This window comes from Dendrobium catenatum, unplaced genomic scaffold (assembly GCF_001605985.2).
Source record: "Dendrobium catenatum unplaced genomic scaffold, ASM160598v2 fragScaff_scaffold_231, whole genome shotgun sequence".
Classification (NCBI taxonomy): Eukaryota; Viridiplantae; Streptophyta; class Magnoliopsida; order Asparagales; family Orchidaceae; genus Dendrobium; species Dendrobium catenatum.
In genome coordinates this window covers 10,856,820-10,876,141 of record NW_021318693.1, presented here as the reverse complement: position 1 = coordinate 10,876,141, position 19,322 = coordinate 10,856,820, and the positions used below count along the sequence as shown (strand labels likewise).

Here is a 19,322-nt window from a genome sequence, read left to right as displayed (position 1 = left end):
TGACTGACTGCGATATCCCCTTTATCTTAATGTTAAACGTTTCCTGTTGAGTGATAATGCCTGATTTAAAGAAGACTGACTTGATGTTCAAACTATTGAAATGCATGTCATCATAACGGGTTGATATTCCAAATTTCTTCTCTATGAGCGCAAAGTTAGGTATTAATATATTTAGTGTTGGATTAATTGTTAACTAGTTTTGAGTTGTTGGACAGTTGGTGAATGAAAAACGAATTGGGTTGTTATATCTTAATTCCATCTTGCTTATCAGCCATGTTGTCTATAGGGTTTTACTTGGGTAAATAGCTAGATTGGTTATTTGATTGGTGAAAATATTAGTTTGTGAACATCTCATGGAACACTTTAAAAAGAAAATGGATGATGAGATATTATAAAGTTAGGATGGCTGCCTGTAGAAAATCCTGTTAACATTCACAGATCATTTCTAACCTAGGAAAATCTCTCGTTCATCACATCAATTCATATTAGCATGATAAAATTAGCACATTATAAGGTTTCATATCAATCAATTCATTACAACTAGTATGCAATGAAATCCATGGAAAACCTCGGCATACAAACAACAGAAAAAGAAAAGAACACTGGCCTAGCTTAAAATCAGAAGTGGTTGTCCTAACAATCCATCTAAAGTGTGTGCATCATGCTTTGTGGCTTGGATATGTCATATATTAGGTAGTTGTTGAAGTTTTCTAATGTTTAAATTTATTTGTTGTAAGTCAAAGGAGATTTTTAATTTGAGTTTAGATATGAAAATTTTAATGCTCATTTTAGCATAAATTTGAAGTGTTGAGTGACTATTACTTTTTTTTACATCATGACTGTGAAGTTTATTTCACTTTCTTTAGGGCTAAGTTAATAGCTTCGCAGACCCGGGTTACACAGTAGTAACCAATGTTGCTTAATTAATTTAATTGGTTGAAATTAAGGATTAATGATTCTTAATTAATTAGTTCCTACTTTGAATTATTAGATTAATTATTTTTTGTTTGACATCAATCGGTTCGTGGCATTGTCACAATGGGCTCGAGGAACCAGGCCTTCTTTGGACACGGAGCCCCATAGCTTGAGGTAGTCCATCCTAAAAATCAGGTTGATGTAATTGCATCAATGATTTAATTTCGGTTAGTAATTTAATGATCTGCTGATTTTATGATTTTGCACTCTATTGAATTCGTTCGTGGCATTGTTAGAACTGGCTCGAAGAATCGGTCCTCCTTAGGACACGTAGCCCTACAACTCGAGTTAGTTCATCCTAAAATTTAATCAATAGAGTGTTTGTTATGTATTTTGGGGTTGGTTGTTTGATTTAACTGATTAGATTAATGTTTACTAAAGTTTTGATCATTTGTTGATTTTTTGGATTTTATGAATTATTTTAATTCATTAAATAAATGGGTCTAATTTTGACTTTTAAATTTTGATTGAATCATTGAGTTTTAATATTTTTCACCAATAATAGACCCTAAGTTGAACAAAATAATACTAAGTTTGCTGGATTTAGTATTTTCTAGATTAAGTTATAATTTTTTAAAGTTCAGGTGTAATTTTGAATTACAATTGACCAAAGAATTAATTTTTTATTTTATTTTTAGTGATTTCTGAAAGTTTGATATTTTTAATAAATATTAGATCTTGAAAGAAGTCCAATGCCTTTGAGTTTGCTCAATTTAAAATTTTTTGGAATTAGTTATGAATTTTTAAAGATATGTATGCAGGAGCTATTACTTGTGTTCAAAACACAAGGTGGATTGACCAAGTATTTCCCTATTTCGGTTGGGTTACATCAAGGATTAGCCTTAAGCCCATATCTTTTTGCTTTAGTCATGGATGTTCTCACTAGACATTTGCAAGAGGATGTACCTTAGTGTTTGTTTTTTGCTGATGATATTCTTCTTGTTGATAACACTAGAGAGGGAGTTGGAGGTAAACTTGAATTATGGAGGTCAACCTTAGAGTCTAAAGGTTTTCGCTTGAGTAGATCTAAAACGGAATATATGGAGTGTAATTTTAGTAGTAATCAATCTTCCAAACAAATCAAATATTCAAACGGAGTGGACGGCTATGGATTTGGTGGGGGGGGATTAAATTAAAAAAGATCTTGTATTAAGGAGGATGAGAGGGATTAGGGGATATTATGTTTTGTTTGATTGGAAATTATGGTTTCTTGGTCTTTGGGCTCTAGACTTTCTTGTCTAGAGATTTGGGAGAGACGATTCTCCTCTCAAATTGATGATCATTTGTATCTTGCTTCTATGTTTCTTTTGCTTTGTTTCTCTTATTGCAATCCATCATTTTGGAGCTGATTTCGTCTAGATTTTACTTTATTCTCGCTGTTTTTCTCCAATTAGTAATAGGTTTGCTTGCGAACTCAAGTATTTCCCTTAAGGTTACTTGCGAACTCAACTATTTCCTATCAAATTGGTATCAGAGCAAGTCTTGGGACTTGTGGAGGGGTGTTTTCGGCAAATTCCAGCAGCATTTTTTCGTTGAATAAAAGAAGTTGCTATTTTTTATCCCAAAATAGGGGTGTAAGTGAGCCGAGCCGGCTCGTGAGCTGGCTCGAGCTCGACTCGATAACGAGCTTGCGAGCCGAGCTTATCGAGCTACTAGCTCGAGCTTAAACTCGAGCTCGTTTGTTAAACGAGCTCAAGTTCGAGCTCGATGTGAGCTTGGCTCGCGAGCTCGTCAGCCGAGCTCGATTGATTATCTGAATTACAAAAAAAAAACTAAAATGATCAGAGGCGACAATTCGATATGACAATGGCGGGGCATCCGGCGGGAATTCCGAAAACCAGAAGCGGTAATTTCAAAAACAATGAAAAAATGATACTATTTTGTCATTTCCTGCCATAAAAGAATATATAATATTATTTTAATTTAATCTATCCAATGAAAATGAGTGACAGCTGCTTTGTTTTTTTGGGAAAGGCAAAAAGTTGAATTTTGCTTTTCCTTTTTTTTAAATCTCATTAAAAAAACTTCTGACAGCTCCTCTCTTCTCCCCATAAGAAAAAAAATTATTTTAAACACTCAATCTCCTTCTGTGATGGCGAGCTCCATGCGAATGACGCGGATGGACGAGGAGGAAGACTGCTCGACGGCTGCCCGGACCGTCGAGGCTCGCGAGCCGGCTCGAACTCGTTAACAGTGGGACGAGCTGAGTTCGAGCTCGCTTTCCGACTGACGAGCTGAGCTCGATAGTGTCAAAACTCGACTCGACTCGACTCGTTTAAACCCCTATCCCAAAATACTGGTTTTGTGAATCTACAAACTTCGGATGTGATGACTTACAAAAAATTGGATGCCTTGGAGGAAAACCTTGAAAGGAATATGATCAAATCAAAATGATGGTGGAGGAAATGATTTCTTCAATGGAGGGACAAGTCGCCGATCTCTGAGATATGATGAACAAGAAGTTAGAAATGCAAAATCAAACGGCAGCTTTAGTGGCAAAAGGGAGGGGAGGATAAAGTACGAATTCTGAAATTCGTATGGAGGAAGATGAGGTGAAAATCATGGAAGGAGAAGGAAGAAGACTCCATCTGGAGCCTTTCCAGAGGAAAGAAAGAGGTGGTGGATATGAGGAACTCCAGGAGGGATACTATGGCCGCCGAGGTGATGATTTTGAAGAAAGAAGGGTTTCTTGGTGTTTGGGCTCTAGACTCTCTTGTCTAGAGATTTGGGAGAGGTGATCCTCCTCTCGAATTGAGGATCATTTGTATCTTGCTTATGCGTTTATTTTTCTTTGTTTTTCTTATTGCAATCCATCATTTTGGGACTGATTTCACCCAAATTTTGCTTTTTCTCCAATTAGTGATAGGTTTGCTTGCAAACTCAAGTATTTACCTTAGGGTTACTTGCGAACTCAAGTATTTCCTATCAAATTGGTATCAGAGCACCTAGCAGGGAGGGATTTCGAAAAAGGTTAGGGCTATGGCAGAGCAAGGGAAGATCGGGAAACATGGGGTGGACTTAGCACTTGGGAGAGTGGAAATTATGAAAAAATTAGGGGAAATGGTGGCGACCAGAAGGTGAGGAAGTTGAAGATGCCCATATTCGAAGGAGAAGATATGTTTGGGTGAATTTACAAGGTAGAGCGATACTTCGTCGTCAATGGGCTGACGGAGGAGAAGCACAACAGCGGATTGCTTGGAAGGAAAAGTCCTTTCGTGGTTTCAATGGAGAGATTAGGGAGGCCTATCAGGAACTGGAGGGAATTAAAATACTATATAATAGAATATTTTCAAATTGATCGTGGAGGAGATTTCTATGAGCAGCTCTTTGCTCTGACAAAGGAGGGATCAATAGCAAACTACCGAGAGAGATTTGTGCACCTATCCAGCAGGGTGGAGCGACTCTTAGATACAGTATTATTGGGGAATTTCATGAAGGGGTTGAAGGTGGAGATTCGAGAAACAATGAAGGTTTTGATTCCCCGTGACTTGGGGGAGGCCATGAAGTTGGCCTAACTGGTGGAAAATCAGAGGAATTTTGAGAGGGAAGCCAGGAGTAGCAACACAGGGGGAAATTATAGGATGACGACAACCCATCTAGTACCTAAAGGTCCTGTAATAGGAGGGAGTCGAGAGGCCACCAAGGAGAAGATAGGAGGAGGAGGAAGCGGGGCAAATTTCAAGCGGCTGACGGAGAAAGAGATGCAAGAGAAGAGGGCTAAAGGGTTATGCTTCAGGTGCGATAAAACGTACATGGCAGGGCATTGGTGCAAGGGCAGAACTCTCCAGGTTCTCGCCGTCTACGATGACGAGGAAACTGAGGGAGGTGAGGAGACAGAGGAGGATATGGAGGAGAAGCTACACTTGGATATGGCTGAGGTTTCCCTGAACTCAGTGATAAGATTTACTACGAATCTTACCATAAGGTTGAAGGGGGGGATAGAAGTCAGGGAGGTGGTGGTGCTGATAGATAGTGGGGCTACTCACAATTTCATTTCCATCTAGGTCATCGACCAATTGGGAGTGAGATTGGTGGATACCGACTGTTACGGGGTGATGATGGGTATGGGAAAGGTGGAGAAAGGCCAGGGGATTTGCAGAGGAGTGCGACTGTCAATCTATGGGATTTAGGTGAAGAAAGATTTTATTCCACTTGATCTTGGGATTACAGATGTCATCCTGGGGATGAAATGGCTGCAAACTTTGGGAAATACCAAAATAAATTGGGGAGCACTCACGATGGAGTTGATGGTAGATGGAAGGAAGGTGGTGATGCAGAACTTTCCAAATCTCTGGTTTCTCTTAAAACGATGGTGAAGGATATCCAGTTGGCTGTCGGAGGGTATTTGGTGGAGTTGCATAGTTTGGAGGGAGCGAGATTGGAGGGAGAGGGCATACCCTCTCCATTCAGCCATTGATTCAGCAGTTCTAAGAGGTGTTTCAGCCACCTCAAGAATTTCCACCGTAGAGGGAGAATGAGCATGCCATCGTATTGAGGGAGGGAATGTCACCCATCATTATACGACTTTATCGCTACCCTCAATTTTAAAAGGATGAAATTGAAAAGTTGATTAGAGAAATGCTGGAGCATGAAATAATGAAACCCAACATCAGTCCCTTTTCTAGTCCGGTTCTATTGATGAAAAAAGAATGATGACAGTTGACGTTTCTGCGTGGACTATAGAGCACTCAACAAGAAAATTATACCGGACAAGTTTTCTATACCAATCATTGATGAGCTGCTGGATGAATTGAATGGAACAGTGATCTTCAGCAAGATAGACTTGAAATCATGTTACCATAATATCCAGATGAAGAATGAGGATGTTCCCCATACGGCCTTTAGAACTTATGATGGACATTATGAGTTTTTGGTGATGCCTTTTGGCATCACCAATGCTCCCGGTACTTTCCAGGCCCTTATGAATAAGGTTTTCAAATCTTATTTCAGACGGTTTGATTGGTATTATTTGACGACATTCTAGTCTACAATAGAACAGAGCACTAGGAGCATTTGAAAAGGATCTTAAAGTTACTGCAGGAGCACCAGCTGAGGGCCAACTTAAAGAAATGCTGCTTTGCACAAGTCAGTGTGGAGTCCTTGGGCCATATCGTATCAAAAGGAGTGGCAGCAGATCAGTCCAAAATTGAGGCAATGTTAAAGTGATCAGTGCCGAAAAATTTGAAGGAGCTAAGGGGATTTTTTGGACTGACAGGGTACTACAAAAGGTTTGTAAAGGGGTATAGCACCATAATATGGCCACTCACTTAGCAGTTGAAGAAGGACGGGTTCCTATGGGGGAAGGTGGCCACAACAGCATTTGAGAGCTTTAAGAAAGCGATGACTACGGTACCGATCCTTGCTTTGCCAGATTTCACTCAGACCATCATTATAGAGACGGATGCGTCTAGATACGAGCTAGGTGCAGTGCTTATGCAGAATTGTAGGCCCATTGCCTATTTCAGTTATGTTTTGACTGTTAGAGCCAGATTGAAGTCAGATTATGAGAGATAATTAATGGTCATCATTTTGGCCATCCAAAAGCGGCGCCCCTACCTACTTGGGAGACATTTTATTGTCAGGACAAATCAACGGAGCTTGAAATACCTGTTGGAATAGCGGATGGTGATAGAGGAGCATCAAAGGTGGTTGTCCAAGTTGCTTGGGTACGATTTTGAGATTCAATATAGGCCAGGAGTGGAGAACAAGGTGGTAGATGCCTTGCCCAGATGTATGGGGCAACTGCAAACAGTGGCACTATCTATTCTTTTGATGCTTGACTGGGAGGCAGTCAGAGAGAAAAGTGCTAGAGATGAAGGTTTGAAAAAGATCAGGTTAGATTTACTATAAGAAGAGGGTAGCCACCCAGGATACTCCTTGGAGGGAGACAAACTGCTACATCAGGGGAGATTTGTAATGCCCCGGACCTTGATCTACATCCCAAACTTACTCCAGGAGTTTCATGGAAGCGCTATGGGGGGCAATTCAGGCGTATAGAAGACATACAGGAGGGTAGCTGCGGAACTATATTGTAAGGGGATGCATAAAGATATAGAGATGGTAACCAAATGTGAGATCTTCCAAAGGAATAAGTACCTGGTTATGTCACCATGAGGATTACTACACCCGTTAGCTCTACCGGGAAGAGTGTGGGAGGAGATCTCTATGGATTTTATAGATGGGTTGCCTCGTTTAGAGGGGTTCACGATGATTTTGGTGGTGATGGACAGATTGAGCAACTATGCACATTTCATTCCCCTCTGACACCCTTATACAGCAGTGACAGTGGCTTCAGCCTTCATCAGGGAGGTGGTCAGATTACATAGAGTACTTGAGGCGGTCGTATCAGACAGAGACAAGGTATTCCGCAGCCATTTTTGGAGAGAGTTGTTCAGGCTGCAGGGGACAATTTTGAAGAGGAGCACAGCTTACCACTCACAGACGAATGGCCAAACGGAAGTAGTGAACAGGAGCTTGGAGATTTAACTGAGATGTTTCGTATTTGAGACACCCAAGCTCTAGGCTAAGTGGCTATCATGGGCCGAGTATTGGTACAACACCTCTTTTCACTCTGTTTTTCAGATGACTCCATTCAAGGTGTTGTATAGAAGGGATCCTCCCCACTTGGTGCACTTTGGGAGTAGCAGTACTCCAGTTTCCTCAGTTGAGTACTTGGAGGAGAGGGATAGAGTGTTAGAAGAGCTAAAGAGACATCTGCTGAGGGCTCAACAAATTATGAAGAAACAAGCTGATAGGCATAGGAGGGGCATCCAATTTGAAGTGGGGGAGAGAGTGTTTTTGAAGCTCCGACCATATAGACAGAAGACAGTCACCAACATGAGGAATGAGAAGCTGGCTTCAAGGTACTTTGGGCCTTATGAAGTGCTAGAGAAGATCGAAGCAGTTGCTTGTTAGCTAAAACTAACATCAATGGTGATTATACACCCGATTTTTCATGTATCACAGTTGAAGGCTATTGGAGACTATACAGCCAACCCCGAGTTACCAGCGACACTTACGGAGGATCTAGAGGTGATTCTGGAACCCCTTGAGCTGTTGGGGGTTCGCTAGAAAGAAGATTGGACTAAGGTAGTGTTGATCATTTGGTCTATAGGAGGCGGAAGGAGTCCGCCTCCTCTTCCTTGTCCACCCAAAGTGGCGGGCTCCAATTTTTCAAACAAATCAAATATTCAAACGGAGTGGGCGGCTAGGGATTGGGAGGGAAATTAAATTAGGAAAGATCTTGTATTAAGTGGGATGAGAGGGATTAGGGGAGATTATGTTTTGTTTGATTGGAAATTAGGGTTTCTTGGTGTTTGGGCTCTAGACTCTCTTGTCTAGAGATTTGGGAGGGACGATCCTCCTCTCGAATTGAGGATCATTTGTATCTTGCTTCCGTTTTTTTTTTTTTTTTTTTTTTTTTTTATCCTTTTTTTTCGGGCTTTTTTGGGCCTGTTTTGCCCCCGTTTTGGGGCTAGTTTCGCCCAAATTTTTCTTTATTCTCGCTGATTTTCTCCAATTAGTGATAGGTTTGCTTGCGAACAGTATTTCCCTTAGGGGTACTTGCGAACTCAAGTATTTCCTATCATCATCCTGATCTGCTATTGCTAATCTTGTCAATGATTTCTCATCTTGAAGCTTATCCTCTCCCTCCTCTGCCACCATCTTCTTAGATATCATACCATTTTGTCTTTTCCAATTTTACCATTAGTATTGCAGATTGAGACTTTATTAGTGCATTATTATGAAACAAAACAATACCCAAAAAAAAAAGAGCTTAAAACATTGCATGGTTGTGGTGAAATTGTTCTAGTTAGTCTTACTTGCAAGTCATGATTTATGCAGTGTGGTGAACTCTTAGGGAAGCCATCCCTCTGGTTATGGTTTGTTTTGGGTTTCCTAGATTTTTGTGATAGAAGTAAATGTTACTCAGTTATGGAAGGGTTTATTTGGATAAATATTTTGTGTTGTTATTATATTTGGTATCACTATTAATGTTTCATTAGAGGCCTACTTTACACTCTTATCCCACAGTTGTCCACTGAATGAACATTTTTCTGTTGCTTTAAAGGAAAATTATTTCATGGAGTACTGTGACGAGGTACGTGCTAAACGATATTTACCATGTGCAAGCAGAAGATTATTTAGACTTTTTATTTTGGTTCAAATCTCAAAACGGTAATGCCACGACCCAGTCTAAGAGCTTGGAATATCAAGGATATAGAGTAAACGATCATATGGTAGTTTAATTTCTTGCTATTAGTAATATTTTCCAAAAGCAAAGAGCAACTAAAAAATACAGCTTTATTTATATCCAAATTATAATATAAATAATTTCTGTCTTATACATTTGCAAACAATGTAGATAAAATAAGGTATAAACTAACACATTTTCTTGTAATTCCTATCCTCAATTGCTCCTTTTCTGTTAAATACAAATTCCCTTATTTCACCCATTTAACTTGATTGCAACTTTTTTGAAAAATGAATATCAACTAATAGTATGAGTCATACAATAACTGGGTGGTTAATTATTGTTTTGTGCTATAGAATTTCAAAACATAAATAATGTGTATACCGATCATCACAAACAAGTATTAACATTTTATTTTGATAAGAGCTTCAAATATGAATATTTTTAATTTGTTTAATAATAGAGAAAAAAGTATTTATCATTTAATGACTTGATCTTTTAAAAGAAACTAGCAAGAGTTTTAAATATGAATATTTTAATTTATTTAATAATAGAGAAAAAAGTATTTATCATTTAATCACTTTACTATCATATATTATCATACGCTTGAAGTCAAATATTTTGTCAAATTTGATTCTAATTTAGAATTAATATAGTTGATTCTATATTTTTTCTCTGGCATAATTTTTTTGAGATGATACAACATTTACTTTTACTTTTGTTGAAGATCTATGTCTAAGAGTATTACAATTCTTCACAATATGTTTGGGCTAATGATACCAAAAGCAAGTCTTAATTTCAGAAAGTTGTTCTCTCTTCATTCTTCACAACTTTTTAAATTAGTATTTCTCGAACTATTGCTTTTGTTTAGATTTCTTTCAACTAGAGTTCCCAAATTGAGAGACATGCGCACATTTTTTTTCTTCTGTTTTATTCCTTTCTGATATTGTTCTTTGGGTAGCTTTAAGATTCTTCTCCGCTAGTCTAGCTCGTTTCGCCAACACAGGGTAGTTATCAATTCCCAAGAAAACTGTAGGTTATCTCATCACTTTAATTCATATAAGAATCAGTGAAACTTTTCTTCTATGTTTGGAATTAACTGTGGTGCATATATCAAAAGCATGGTAAATTCTTGCAAAATGGATTGATCTTCTAGCATCAATTAAATGAATTTGCCTTGTATCTGCCTTCTTGTAAAAAGAGGCAGAAACCACTCACGGAAAGTCTTCAAAAACCATCCCAAAACAACTTCCCTTGTCATCATATCTTCTCTTCACTCTCAAAAGCAAAAATAGCAAATTTTATCTCTCCCAAGGAAGAACATACTATCAATAATCTTCTCAATTTGCATCAACTAAGTTATTGCCTTCAATTGATCCTCATGTTCCAGAAAAGAGGGGCAGCCTCATATCTTGGAACAAATTCAATTATTTATCAATTATTTATCAATTATATCTTTCCCACTTCCACTAGCTTGTGATTGAGAATTTTGAATTTATGTTTACTATTTCCATTATATGGGTAAAAGCGTTCATAGTGGCACTAATACAGCAGAGTTACTATTTACTTCTTATCCCTCCTAATTTGCAGATCATTTGTCCTAGCTTTCATGTCATTCCCATCTGTGTTGTCTTGACCAAAGTATATAGGCTTGAGATACGAAAGTCTTGAAAATTTAAGGGAAGTTTATCATACTTCATATATCTAACAAATCTTCTAATTATATAATGCCACAATGCATTGATAATTCTAGTAACTCTTTTATCATGAGTATTATTTTTTAATTTACATTTTCTTCAATACCTCTTTTGTCATGACACAGGCCAAGAGCTTTGAATGTCAAAGCAGGAACAGACAATCATATGGTAGTTTAATTCGTTGGTATAAACATTATAAATTTTTCACTATTAATGTTTTTTCCAAATCAAAAAGCCACTAAACAATACAAAAATGTTCGTATTCAAATTATAATATAAATGATTTCTATCATATTCATTTATAAAAAATACAGTTAAAATAAGTTACAAACTAATACATATAATTATGATAATATCTATATTCTCGACAGCACTTATTCTGCTATATACAAATTCCTTTTTTTCACCAATCTAACTCAAATGAGTATTTCCTTAAAAAGGAATATCACATAATAGGATGAGTCATACAACGTAGTGGTTAATTGTAATTTTATTCTAAAACAATTTTAAGCATAGAGATAAATTTTGGATACATGTCACCACAAATAAGTATAAACATTTCATTGTGATAAGAACTTTAAACATGAACATTTGTTATCTATTAAAAATAGATTAGAACATTTATTATTTGTTAACCTGATATTTGAAAATAAAGTTTATCATAAAATATCATATCTTATTTTTTAATTGAATATGCTCATTATTGGAGCATCATCTATATTGTACCACTTAATGTGCTTTCATTTTCATATATTTTCTAAACTTGCTAATAGGAAACTGTTTTTTATTTAGGTACATTAGCATCCCTAATTAGTACTATAAGGAGGTGAACTACATTCAGCATATGCATGCATTTCTTTATCATATATTCATGTTTATATTATCTTACATATGCTCTTAAGAATGGCAGTTCATGATATTGAAATTAGATGAAATTTTCTCAAACATTTATAGCAATATGAAGATATTTAGACAAGTTAAGAGATTGTTCATTTAATCATTTTTTTCTGGAAAAGATGTGTTAATAAAATCATCAATTGTGTATATAAAAGAGATGGGGACATCAGCTCGTGGAAGGTTTATCAGAGGCGTGGCCGCCGATCTACGGCCACGATCGAGTCTTTGTATTTCTAAGTCATTTCTGTTATTTTTTTATTTATGTATTTTCTATTTGCTTTGTGTCATGTTTGTTCTTCCGTTTGTACCCTTTTAGTGGGAAGTGTCATGTGTGAGCCGAAAGGGCAATTTGGTCTTTTATTTCTTTGAGTCTATTGTACTTGGCTATATATAGCCCTTTGCTTATTATTTCATGGTTAATGAATGATTATGAGAATTTTTCTTACTATTGTTTTCTTAGAGCTTATGCGAGAGCTTGAGAGAAAGAGCTAGAGATCTTGGTGGAGCCTAGGAGAGGCCACCCGTCGTACCCAACAGTCACCACCGGTGGCTCTTAGTCCTCCTCTCTTCCCTCACCACCACCTTCGGCCACCTTTACTCCCCTCACCCGAACCCCTTCCTCCTCCCCCAATCCCCACGGCCAAAGCCCCACCCGAGCCCCTTCCTCCCCTCCCAAACCCACGGCTAGAACCCTCACTTAAGCATTGCCGCCGGCTACACACCCCTAGCCGCCGGCTACACACCCCTAGCCGCCGGCTTGTTCATCCCTAACCCCTCTCATCTTGTGTTTCCTAATTGGGCCTTAGATAAAATGGGATAGATTTTGAAATTCAAAAAAATCTGAATTGATTTCAAAAACTTTCCTAATTTAACTTTTTTATTTTAGGAAAGTATTTATTTAGATCTATTTGAAAATTAAAATTCAAAAGGATCTTAAATAAATATTTCCTAAACTCAATCCCCAATTCTAGGAACAATAATACACTACATTAATTTCCCCTTAATCCATGCATGCCGCTGGCCCCCATAGAGAGAATTTGGGGATTGGTTTCCTAATTCCCCTCTAAACCTCCTTAGAAATATTTTCTAATTTTCCCCTCCATCTCCTTAGCCGAAATTTCTCTCTCTTTGTTTAAAATTGTTTCCAAAGTGACCCCTTGACTTTTTGAAACAAAATTAAACCCTTTCCCTCCATCTTGCCGCCGGCCCCCCTTCCCCATACTCGCCCCTCTTCTTCTCCAATTCTCTCCTCTCTCAATAGCTCTCTAACTTTCAAACTAAATTTGAAATTTTATTTCAGATTTCCCTTTTTTGGCTCTTCCTCCCTTCAATTGCAAGAGAAATTTCTTTCTCTTCACTTGAACTCGAGAGCCCTACCAAGTGTTAAGAAGCTGCTATCTTCACTCATCCATGAATGGCGGATCCGGCAACTGATTACGGCATAACTTGGGCCGAAGACGGCTTCGTCGACATCCTACAATCTACTTTCTTCGACGTGAATCCAAGGGTTGATCTCACCATCGAGGATTACTTGGAGTTTACGTTGATCTATTTGGTAGAGGCTATTGACGAACACTTCGAAGGCATTGAGTGGAGGATCTCCACTACCCCTTGACGAAGGTTTCTCTCCCTACTTGCATCTTATTCCTTTTAGTCTAACTCCTCTTGATTTGATTGCAGTCACGACGGACTCCTTCGCATTGCTCTTGCTTAAGATTAGTAAACGTAGGATTTGAGTGCACCTCTATGTTTAGTAATTCTTATTGTTAGACTGGGGATTATTTTGAAATTAAAGCTACTACTATTCATTGTGTTGTTTTCTATTTCTTTTGGAAGTTTTCAAAGCGCTTATCATGTGATTTAGCCTAAGTGGATAACCACTAATTGTTTTGACGCATTGTTTGAATTCGCTAGTAGTTTTGTTCTAGAATTATTCTAATCATAAGTTGAGCAAGTTCATATGAGTTTAAAAAAAATATATATTTCATTTTCGTAGTCCTGCATCAAAAAGGATATATCATTCAATGTTCAAACTTAGGAGAATGACTGTAATTACTATAAGATGGGATATAAGCACCTAATTTAATTTTTAGAAGATCAAGTCTTCAACTAGACTTTAATGTTTGCTTATCTTTTTTTAACTCTTCCATTCATAACCTATGTGTCATGTATACTATACAATAATGTATAAAACACTCATATTAATTTATTTGCTTACATTCTTCTTAAATCTAAAAGTTGTAAAATAAAACAATAACCCTAGAATATTTAGCATGCTAAACATCTTAAATATCACTTACCTTTTCTTTATTGCAAGTTGTAAAATCATTTCTTTTACTCTCCTTCAAACCAAATAATCCTAAAAATATATAACACTTCTTTGATGAATAGAAATTTGTTCTAGATTTATATGTTTGAACAAATAAGAATCTAGATTAAATTTGACCGTTTAAATTTAAATTAAAAGAAAAAAGAGAAATTCTAGTTTTTGATATTGAATCACCCATCTCTTTTCTCATTCTCAATTCGACTATGCTATTCAATTGATCCATCCACCCCTGGCATAGTTGTGTGAAAACCTATTTTGCTTGCTCTTTGATAGTCTTGTTTGCTCACTTGCCTCGGCCTTTACTTACCTGGTCACTCATGTGAACACTCACTCTACATGATCACTCAATCTTGTGCTTGACTTATCTCACACTCGCTTGATCTCTCCGGTCTCTCCTTCGGCCACTTTTTTTTTTCTTTCTTTCAACCACTTTGTTTATCCCTCAGTTTTCCTATATCGACCTTTTGCCCTTGCTCTCTCCATTCCTTTGTAATGAGCAAAACTAACTCGTCAGTTCAATTGATCTGATACTGCCGATTATTATTATTATTATTATTAAGCAGCTTTTGCTAGTTATTAGACCATTTGGTTTAGCAAGTTGGAAGTTCTTGGAATTTGGTGGTTTCGTGGAATCAATGTTAGTCATATAACTTTATGAGCACTTTTTCAAGTATTTATGTCCCCATATTCATGTTTGGCTTAGTGAGTCCCTTTGTAGCTACTATGTAGTTAAATGAAGAGGAGTTCGTGAATGCCAGCCCCTAAGGCAAAGAAATACGGGGTAAATCTTCTGCTGCACATCATGGTTTGTATCTTTGCTATCATATGATCTTATATACTTCATCTGTAACTGAAGAGGATATTGAATTTGACAAACTAGAGCTGGAGCTGTTACGGAGTAATGAAGATCTAAATTGATCTCTTCAAAATATCATTGCAGATGTACCGTGTTGTCTTTAAATTAATTTAAACAAATAAAAAACAAAAATGGGCTAGACATCATTATAAAGAGTATCTTAAGTCAAAATTTCTCAAGATTTACTGGTCAAAGATACTAAATAACCTAGTATTGATGCAAAATGATAATTTTTGTTGGATGCTCAAATCTTTTTGAATGCTTCCATATGATTTATTTTATAGAAATTATGACTACTTAAATTGGAGTGCAAATTTACAGATGAAACCAAATTTAGTTTGATTTTGGATTGTCTTATTGAGATTTATTTTGAAATCTAAGTATATTTTGATGGTTATAATTGTAAGAGTCCTTATATTCTTCATCTTTCAGAGACGATGTCAGTTTCCAGGAGTTCTGCTTGCAAGTAATTTTTGAATGTATCAGCAATGATAGGCCAGCTCTTCTGCGGGTATGAAACAAGCGTGAGAAGATTCCTTATATGTATTCTCTGAGCAAAATATTGAAATAGCCAACCTTACATGATATGCAGATTTACCTCTCACTGTACACAACAGTTGCATCGATGTGGGAGCAGGTGAAAAGTGGCTGCGTTGTTTTTCATGACTTATCTTTTCTACACAGTTTGAAGGTAGGAATTTTATTTTTCATTCTTACCCATACTAACAGAATAAATAAGATAAGCTAATCCTAAACACGTCAGTGGAATCATCTCATTAATAATATATTGTAACTTGCATGAGCGCAACCAAATCATGCAACTTGTATATGGAAAGCATACCTGAAAAGTGACAATCTCCTAGCTGATTTTATTATTTCTTTATTTAAGTTTCGAAATCATTCTGTTATTTGTATTACGTGGGTTCAAGATTTGTACATATATAAGATCAGCATAGGATCAGTTATAATAGATATATGAAGGGTACAAAGTCAATTATGGATATTAAATCTATGTTGGATAATGGAGAAATGTTTCAACTCCATTCGCTAAGATTGCTGTTTCAGACTTACAGGATAGAAATCAAAGAGTATACCCCTTAGGCCCCTTTGTTTATTTCTTCTGCTATTTTGTTATCCTTTAAAGGCTTTTGGTTATCATTGATTTTTTCAATGATTCTTTGCTCCCCTCGATGTTAACGCTATCAATAGCTTTAACCATCTGAAATGTCTTGTGGAAAGGGTGATAAAATTGCTAAGCCATCTAGAATAATACATTTTCTCTTCATGCTGCAGCTTGCATTAGCCTATAATGAAGCTTCGAACAGTGGAAGACTGTCTAGTCCACGAGGAGGCATAATACAGTCTACTTTTTTGGAATCAATCAAGAAGCATGTAGAAGAAATTCTTAAAAGTTCCTTAGGGTTGAAAGATTGTTTGATCAACTATATAAACTTGGATAATTGGACTCATAACCTGTCTGGGTTTCCTCAACGGGAAGCCATTCTATTTTGTTGGTATCTTCAATGGTATTCTGTACCACCACCTCATGTAGTCAAGGAAGCAGTGCAGAAGATCAAGGCAAAGGTTCCAACCTCCTCATCCATGGTTCCTCTGCTTCGATTATTGTTGCCTGATACTCATATCAGAGCAATTTCTGAAATTGATGAGCTCCTGCTATCAAGTGGCTGAAAATAAATCGACCGTGAGTGGTGCAGGGACAGAATTTTGAATCACCGTGATCTGCATTTGGTCTGTCTGGACAGCTGAACGTTGCTGCTTCTAATCTTGACTATCACTGAATCGTGGCTATTGGAACGTTTGACATTATATAGGGTGCAAGAACATGCGGCAATGAAGAAAATATATTTCTTTCCATTTGCTTGGTCATCATAATCAACCATTATAGCCACGTCTTGGTTTACTCGGTTTCATGTTATTGAGCCGCTGAACTAGGGTTTTTTTTTTTTTTTTTAGTACTATTAGGCATTGATCAGTAGATCAACCATTATAGCATCTTTGTTTCTTGTTATACCAGAGTTTATGTTACCTGTTAGTGGTAAAGCTTTACAGCGATGCTCTCGACTTTTTAATAATCATTTTGAGGTTAGTACTATTATATTTTTTATTAATTTAATTTCAATATTATTCTGATCCTTTTTTTGTTGTTCTCATTATCTTATATTGTTTTGCTTCATTTGATATGCTTTGTTGTGTTTTTATATGATCAATGTGTTCATATTTGTAGATAGGTATTAGTTATATTTTTTTTGGGTAGAAACCATTTTTTATTAATAAGAAAATAAATAAATATGGAAAATAAAAAGCTTGAAAGGGAAAGACTACCACTTCCCAAAGATAAAAAATAAAAGGGGAAGGGTTAGCAGCTTGAGAAGTATTTCATACCAAGCAGTAGAAAAGGTACAAACAAAATGAAACAAAAAGGAAGAGCCCCTCAAGTGAGGATGACTCATTCATTGGTTTGTATTATGCAACAATACCTAATACAAACAAATGAAAAGAGGTCGTTCATTAAGCATTTGAGGGGACTAGGTTCCCTGCCCGTGGAATCTGTAGAAGTCTTCTTCCTCTTCCTAGGGCAAGTGGCTAAAGGCCCAAGTTAGATGAGCTCTTTGTACAAGCGAGACTTGGACACTCTTGATTGTTGCTTGTGAAAGGTCATGATCCTATTAGAAGTTTCTTCCATTTGTTGTAACTTCTCGACTGAGAATTGCATAGGAGGCTCGGCTTGTTGACGAGTGCCTTGGTCTTTATTAGTCTTCGGTTTGTCTTTCCTTCTCCAGGTGACAAGGTTTCAAGCTCCAAGGGAGGATTCATCCTTGTCCTCACAAACAAGGGGCTCCTCAACAGCTTTATGCTTCATCTCAAGAGGAGCGGATGGTTGGGGGAAGTTCATGGGTGTGGCATGCACCTTGGCTGGCGATGGCGGCTACTTTGGGGGAGATTGAGTGCCACGAGTTGGAGACTTGGATAGGCAAGCCCCATTGGCATGGCCAATGAAACCACAATCGAAGCAAAAGTTTGTAAGCCCTTTATATTTGACTCTTTGAAAAAATCATCCATGGAGCCCATTGATCCAACCCCCTTATTGAAGCTTTTGATAGAGATCAATTCTAACACAATTTATTGCATAGGAAGATCTTCCTCAAGTATTCGTGTGTGAGTTCATCCACAAAAGGTTTCCCAAGCATATTGGCAAGCCGAGTGATTTTGTTCGTATCTCAATACATAAGAGGGAGATGTGGAAGGCATATCCAAATAGGGGAGTGAAGTCCAAGAAGAGAGCATGGAAAGGGGGTGGGAGACCACTTTTCTATTCCGATGATGTTCCCTTCTATGATCCACGGCCCACTCATGAGCATTGCATCCCTTGCCTCAATGCTTTGGAAAATACATATCAACAAGTTTGGAGCTGTAGTAATGATGTGAAATTCTCCAAAGTGATACCACCTATGCTTGAGCTCACCAAGAATGAAGGGAAATGAGACCCTCCATACCATGGGTTTAGCCGCTAAGGCCCAATCCAATTTGGCAATGTAATCGTGGACAGCTGCCACTTCCAATTTCATGGACATCCCATCCTTATAGCTAAGAATATTTCACTTGGCATTTTATCCCGCTTGACGAATTGGCTTAAAGGTATTAGTTATATTGCTCAATGCACATATGAAGTTAGGGGTGGAATGGATAAAATTATTTGATGGCTTAATGTATTTGATCTTATAGAAAGGGCTAAGGAATTCCCTTTATGTTTGATTTTCAAAGCAAATGATTTGCAATTTTTTGGTGAAATAATTCATAACTACTGTTGATGATTAACAATGAGGGGAATGAAGGATATTTCCCTTATGTTCAATATTAGGGAAAGTAACACAAATTTTGAATTTATTAAATTCGCACTAATCATTAGGTTAGGATTTGAAAATTTTTCATGAGAAGAGAAACTTAAAAAATAAGTAGGAATATTATTCTTATTGATGCCTATTTAAATGGATATAAGAACTTTAGGAATGTAGACTTGGAGAAAATATTCATGTTGTGTTTGAATGAGAAGAAGCATGGAAGTTAGTTTATGTTTTCTTGTATATGGTGTTTTATTCAATATATTCAACCATGATAAGCACAATATAGCTTTTCGTTGGTTAGGATAAACTAGAGATAAGAATAAACTTCTTATTTTCTTCGGTTGATGTAGATTTCATATATTATCTAAAGAATTGGAATAAAGTTTATTAGATAATATATGATATCTCATTGCTCATAAAAAGCATGACATTGTATGATTGTAACCATTTGTAGCATAGACCTTACAAGCAATGAAGAATTTATTTTGCAAATGCTTCTTTGGATTACTTA

At 37.0% G+C, this 19,322-nt stretch overlaps 1 protein-coding gene across 2 annotated transcripts in view; it reads left to right on the top strand.

Annotated features, from left to right (window-relative positions):
* LOC110111639 (anaphase-promoting complex subunit 1) overlaps window positions 1–17,102 on the top strand; it is a 177,681-nt gene extending 160,579 nt beyond the window's left edge. For both annotated transcript variants that reach the window (XM_020843595.2, XM_028693179.1), the window contains 3 exons: window positions 15,381–15,459; window positions 15,541–15,639; window positions 16,242–17,102. In XM_020843595.2, coding sequence (XP_020699254.1) covers window positions 15,381–15,459; window positions 15,541–15,639; window positions 16,242–16,637 — 574 coding nt within the window. In that variant the 3' untranslated portion in view covers window positions 16,638–17,102. The remainder of the gene's footprint in view (window positions 1–15,380; window positions 15,460–15,540; window positions 15,640–16,241) is intronic.
* Window positions 17,103–19,322: the final 2,220 nt, after the last annotated feature.